At 42.4% G+C, this 6,675-nt stretch overlaps 1 protein-coding gene across 1 annotated transcript; it reads left to right on the top strand.

Annotated features, from left to right (window-relative positions):
* The first annotated feature begins 654 nt into the window (after window positions 1-654).
* Window positions 655-1,894, top strand: LOC123412485. The gene is made up of 2 exons (XM_045105433.1): window positions 655-823; window positions 923-1,894. Exon 2 carries the CDS (start codon window positions 959-961, stop codon window positions 1,364-1,366), a length of 408 nt encoding a protein of 135 aa, XP_044961368.1. The 5' UTR covers window positions 655-823; window positions 923-958; the 3' UTR covers window positions 1,367-1,894.
* The last annotated feature ends 4,781 nt before the right edge of the window (window positions 1,895-6,675 follow it).

The following is a 6,675-nucleotide window of genomic DNA, read 5'->3' as shown; positions in this document are numbered from 1 at the left end:
GGGCTACTGGAGGAAATGCTTCCTGAGCTATCACGTCTTGCGTCTCGATTGGATCGAGTTCTGCTTCAAGAGGGCCAACCGGATGCTATCAGCTGGAGATTCTCTCAGCATAGGTCATAAAGCGCGCGCTCGGCATACCGGTTATAGTTCGAGGGGTCGGTTCACTTGCATGGGCACAAGCTGATCTGGCGAGGATGGGCTCCGGGCAAATGCAAATTTCTGGTATGGACGATCATGCTTGGCAGGCTACTGACGGCGGATGCTCTTCTGCGACGTGGATGGGAAAACGACTATTTCTGCCCTCTATGTGTAAGAAACCTGGAAACGCCGTCACACCTCTTCATTGACTGTCAGTGGTCTAGGTACATATGGAACTCCATCGCCCCTCTCACGGATATGCCGGCCCTATGCCCGGCAAGTTGGGAGAGGGATCACAAGTTCTCAACATGGTTCGAGACTCGTTACGCCTACACTGCCAACGAGAGGCAAAGGGGGCTGTTATCACTCGTGCACCTAATTACTTAGAAGATTTGGCGAGAAAGAAACAAGAGAGTTTTCAAACACGAGTGCATGACGACGGAGGACCTACAGACCAAGATTAGAGAGGAGATTAGACTTTGGAACTTGGCAGGAGCAGGGATTCCTTTCGACCCTGGCTGAGGCAGTTTTCTGTTCTCGTCTACTTTCTACCGTGCCGCGCGGGCCAACAGCCAACTTGTCCCGAATTCCGATCTCCCACGCGTCGTCCTTACCGCCGTCGACGAGGTTGGTGGACCGGAGGCCATCGGCGGGCGCGCCAAACCTGCTTAACCCAACCACAAAGGTGCCGCTTTTTCCATGTCTATTCTCGTCCATCTTCGTTCGCTCGTTTTTTCTCCTCCCATCGTTGTTGTTTGATCCGTCCCGTCTCTGTTGGTGGCAGGCTAGGGTTGCGCTCCAGGCGCCGTCGGGGCTTGCGATGGACGACAATGCCGTGGGGGAGAAGCGCGTATTGGAGACGGACGATCAGCGAAGCCCGGGGGAGCCGCCGAGGAGGAATTGGGGGGCGCGCAGGTCGGTGCCGAACAGGCGCCCGATGCGGCCGCCGCGAAGGTGGGTGGTAGCGTCGAGATCTTGGATGACAGAGAAGGGGACGCGGCCGAGGGGGTTGTGCAGGCGCAGGAGGGTGGCGGCGATGAGGTTGTGGAGGTCAGACAAAGGGACGCCGGTGGCGATGAGGTGGTATCTGATGTGGCCTGGAATGAGGCGACCATGGATCCATCAGCAGGCTATGATCAACAGGATGCTCGGAATGGAGCAGCGCAGGGGAACGGGACGCCACCCTCAGCAGAATCCCATGAGGATGCTGATCTGTTTGTGGAGGTAGAGCAGCAGGAGCTGGCTGGTTCAGATCAGAGCGAGGAGTTTTTTGACAATGCCGAGGCTTCGGTGACTGAAGAATCTGTTGCTGCTGAATGCGAGGCAATTGAGGATGATAGGCCTGCCGAGATTGTTGTCGAGGATGATGCACACGATGAGCATCGGCAGCGCTTAGAGGAGCAAGCCATGTTGAAAGCTATCAGGCAGTGTGTGACAGATGCTGCTCCTAGTACAGGACGCCATGAGTTGTTACACCTTTCTCTTTATAGCTTCTTCTCGGAGGTAGTGCCCTCTTGAGAATGCATATACCGTTTTTACCTTTTTTGAAGACATATTAGCTCTACTGTGGTTTGGTGCAGTTTGAGTTAGCAAATTTATTTTCTATATCACTTGGAGTTCAGCTTTCTTATTTTGGCTCATGTGTATTGTCTATTGTGTGCAGAGATATGCAGGGAAAATATATATACGATCAACATGTAAGCCCGGATTGAGGTTGAGATTTGATGAGTCACAATGAGATTTATGTTCAAATTTATTTTCCATTGCAGAATTAATTTTCCACTTTGCTCAGATAATACAATCCATAAGTATATTTCCCAAGTACTCCCTCCGTCCGGAAATACTTGTCTTAGAAATGTACAAAATGGATGTATCTATAACTAAAATAAGTCTAGATACATCTATTTCTAGGACAAGTATTTCCGGACAGAGGGAGTACATGTTTCTTGCTGAACAACTCATGCAAACTTCTGGTGTACCCCATCGAAAATAACACTTTGCAAATCGAACATTGATTGTGTGAAGGAGCTTGTGCCCTAATTTCTTCAATCACAGTTTTTTTCTGTTTAATATGCTCTCTCGGTGAAGCACCTTCATCGGTGCCATATTTTGGAGATTCCACCTTGTGGAGAGACTACCCACCAACTCCTACTCGTTCAAGTTAAATTGCATATATAGCCTATTTTGTGAGAAATGAGCCCATGACATAAGCAATGAACTAACCAAGGCTTAGAGTTTAACAATGAATCAGTGAGGAGTGTTCACTTAATAAATGAGGCAAGCTGGAACTCTGTTTCTGGCAAGTTGGAAATACATACATATTTCGAGCATTGAAGGAGTGGATTGAACAAAAATCCAATTCTGAGCCGAGGCTCATATGCACCCATGCTGAAGAAAAAAATGGAAACAAATACTAGACGATTTATAAAAAACATTATTTTTTGCATGGTAGATAATTTAATGCCCGAGGTCCGTTCCAATTTTTAAATTATTTGGACATCCAAACAACTCTTGGTAAAAAGACAAATTAGGGGTGTGTAAAAAAGTTTATTGTTTGTGTGTACTGTTTTGATCCGATTTGTCTTTTTTGCCGAGAACTGCTCAGATATCCAAATGAACTAGAAACCGAAATCTCACGCAATAAATTATCTATCATGCAAAAATTTTCGAATATTTTGAATTGTTTTTAATTTTCGTGAATTTTTTCTGACTGAATGCAGATGAGCCTCGGCACCGAATCGCTGCAATCTGGATTGAAGAATAGGATGAAAACAACAGAACAAATGAAGTGGACCTTGGAAATTATTCGTAACCAATGAGAACAATCAAATTGGAGGACAATATTAAACCATTCTTATCCAAAAGAATATCAAATCACGATTCAGCTAACCATGTGAGCATTATTGTACAGCCCGATCTTAGTGTTTCCTCTTGTTGGGAATAATAGGCTAGCTGATCTCCAAAATAATTCTGACCAGATAGAATAGAGCTATAACGCCTGCATCATGTAAGAGGTAAGGAAATTAATTTTACATATGCTCCTATTCACATAGTAGATGGTTTCATATATTATTTCCCCTTCCTTTATCTCAACTAAACATCAAATGTGGTGTTTATCGAAACTTACATCATGGAAGCTCTTATTTTATCACGCCATTCTTGCAGAAGCATGAAGAAAAGCCATGCAAATCCAATTGCTTGAAGTATTAGTGTCGTCGGACCCAAGAGGTGAAACCAACTGTTGTTGCCTGTGGCATATAAATAGATAGTGCTTCCATCTGGACATAGTTGATCATTAATGCATTACCAGTAGGAGGAAGGTGCATACCAATAATTCGAGCATGCGGGGTAGAAAAAAGCAGAATCTTGCAATGCTATATATATACCAATAATCCTGCAATGTCGTGGAATAAGATCATAGGTCACATCACACTGTCTAGCTGTATTGAGCTTCCGTTCCACCCTCTCCACCATATGTTTTTTTTTCAACTAATTTGGTTTGCCTCTCCTGCCTGGCTGGTCAAGTGTGTGGGAAAATAATAATCCAAAGAGACTTCCTATGGAATGTCTAGGATAAGGCCTCAGGTGCCAAGTACGTTGTTCGTTGGATTGGCATGTGCAAGTTAACGACCTACAGAGAGGGGAACACCAACCTTTAATTGCACCACTGAACTAAGCTGCAATGACAAGACGATTTAATTGACTCGCCAGCATCTTCATCAGTAGTAGTAACAATTAAATCTGGACATGCTTTTTTCTTCATAAAGAAATTTAAGAGCATTTATATATCAGTAGTAGTAACAAGCCTAAATTCTCTCCATAAAGAAATTTAAGAGCATTTATATATCATACTAAACTCTCTTATATTTATTTACGGAGGGAGTAATTTCTTAAATACTGTAGAATTTGTATACTTCAGTTAAATGCATGTGTGAAAGCAGTAGAGCAAAGCATCTGATGGACAGTTCATGATATATATATATATATATATATATATATATATATATATATATATATGCATTTAATTAAGCTATGTCTATTGTAGTTTAATCTTGAGCTTGTGAGTAGTATGATCTTTTGACTTTGAGTCTGCATCAGGAGGTTTGGAGTTTACACCATGAACTAGATTGATAATAATTTGAACTTACTAGTATTCATATTTCATGTGGTGTTTAATTTGCTTCTCATGTGCTGTCCCTTTCAGTCTAGTATTCTAGAAGAGGAAGACAATGGAGCCACACTGTCATTATATGATGTCACTTCTTCTTTTAGTGCTGAATAGGCTATGTTTTGTGTAATACCATTTGTCTGGGATGTGCAATTTTAGTTTGACAAATTTATCTGTGTAATTTTACATTGGGGAATGAAAGTCACAACAGTAGCCTCATGATGAGAGTAAATTATGGATCAGAATAATGTTGTGGAAATAATGTATTGCATGTAACTTGTGGCCCAATAAAATGCAAAAAAGGTTTTATAGGCCAGACTTTTTTGGGTTTGGCCCATTGGGCTTGTAAAAATTTATATTGATTTTATTGCATCCCAACCCATGCCATGTCATATCTGGTGTGTGGTACATGTCACTATTTCTGCCATGTCATATGTTTGTCACGTGGATGATGCCACATGAGCTTAGCCATGTCAGATCCTATGTGGACGAGGCACATTGGTAATGACCAAAATTTTGGCTATGACTTAATTGTTTTGGTCATGAAAACAGTGACCAAAACTTTAGAAACGTCAAGTTTGTTCATTCTTGACGGTCAACTATTGACCTCCTCATTTTGGTCGTAAGAAGGTCATAAATTGAAAATAATGACGATTCAATGACCAGAAGGGAGGGTCATCGTCGACCATATTTCCTGTAGTGATTGGACCTTTTAAGATCACGACAAGGCATGGAGAAGTTGCTTATCAGTTCGAGCTACCTCCAGAACTTTCGGGTGTGCACAATGTCTTTCACGTGTCGCAGCTCCGGAAATGTTTTCAAGCGCCAAACCATTCTGATCCTTACAAGGACATTGACCATCTCGCCATCGACCTTCAGCCGGATCTCACCTACCGCGAGAAGCCGATCCGCATTCTGGATGAAGCTGAGCGTTGCACCACAAGTCGCACCATCAAGTATTTCTAGGTTCAGCGAACCAACCACACCAAAGCCGAAGCAACATGGGAGCGTGAAGACTATCTCCGATTTGAGTTTCCGGACCTTTTTAGCTCCTAGCTTAGGAATCTCGGGGACGAGATTCCTGTATGGGGGATAGGTCTGTCACACCCTGTTTTTACTACCACTTTCTCTGTATGCAAAAAATATCAGCTTGTTAAAACTTTTTCAAAATTAATGATGTGAGTGCCATGTTTGTAATTGAATGACTTGTGTGATGATCATGTGATGATAAAACCCAATTTCACAATATTGAAATATTTCAAAACCTTCTTCTTGTTTCTGATCAGGGTAAAACCCTACTTTGAGTTGCACTACTTGCCCTTGATGGCAAGATTGATTTGTACCCAAAGTTGGTTATCTGATTTTAACTTATTTTCATATCTCAAAACCACCAAAATAAATATTTTTAGAATTGTTTTCTTAATTTAATTAGATGTCTATTTCTGAGGCCAGAATTGGTATTCCTACATGGAAAAATACTTCTCTGCCTTAGAAAAATCTGATTAAATTTGGAGATGATGAGAAGGACATATATTTTCCATACAAGGGATTTTAAACCCCTATCTTATTATAATTATTTGAGTAAAACCCTGGAAACCATTTCTGTGTGTTTTGACCTTTTGAAATATTTTCCAAGGAAATATTCTAAATAAAAATTCTAGAAAATTTCAGTGATATCCTAAGCCATATTTGGTGCCCACATAAAGTATCACTTTGATCCAAGGTGATTAAGGACCCCAAATAACCCAAACCCCCTTCTGTCAAGATTGGAGTTAGAGCAACTCTACATAGCAAAGTTTGTCCTATGATGCTGAAACTTTGTAGGAGTGCCTAATACCTCAAATGAGGGTTCCACACAAAAATGGGATTTGTGGGACTTAGTTTTCCCACACTCTCTTTGGAAGGGACATATCTGGTCAAATACTGGTCTTTTCAAGTTTACAAAGCTAAACTTGTCCAATGGAGCTAAAACTTGGTGAAACCCCATGTTTTAGCACCAAACCCAAACATGTTAAGTTGCAACACCAGTGGTGGGGTGCAACCCCCTCAAACCACTGTCGAGCACCTTTTGACAGATGGGAAAAAGCCCTCTTAGCCACAGCTAAACCCAACCCCTTTGCTTCAGTTCAATGCCCAACCCCAGTCAACTGGCCTCTCACTGGTTCAAAGTAGAAATGCCAAAAACCCCAATCTAAGCTTCAGTTCAAGGTTGACAGCACCAGTATTTCTTGTCTCCCTTGACCAGCCAAAGCTCCCACGAGACCCAAACGGCTAGCCTCACTCCCAGCCAGTGCCAGGACATGCTAGACACGTAGAAAGTGCCTCAGAGAGCACCAACATGCCGTGGCATGCCAAAACTGCGCTCTGGG

Source organism: Hordeum vulgare, chromosome 7H, assembly GCF_904849725.1.
Source record: "Hordeum vulgare subsp. vulgare chromosome 7H, MorexV3_pseudomolecules_assembly, whole genome shotgun sequence".
NCBI lineage: Eukaryota > Viridiplantae > Streptophyta > Magnoliopsida > Poales > Poaceae > Hordeum > Hordeum vulgare.
This window is presented reverse-complemented; position numbering and strand designations above follow the sequence as displayed.

Excerpts from the sequence above, each read along its gene's own strand:
- LOC123412485 (XM_045105433.1), top strand. The coding sequence starts at position 959 with ATGGACGACAATGCCGTGGGGGAGAAGCGCGTATTGGAGACGGACGAT.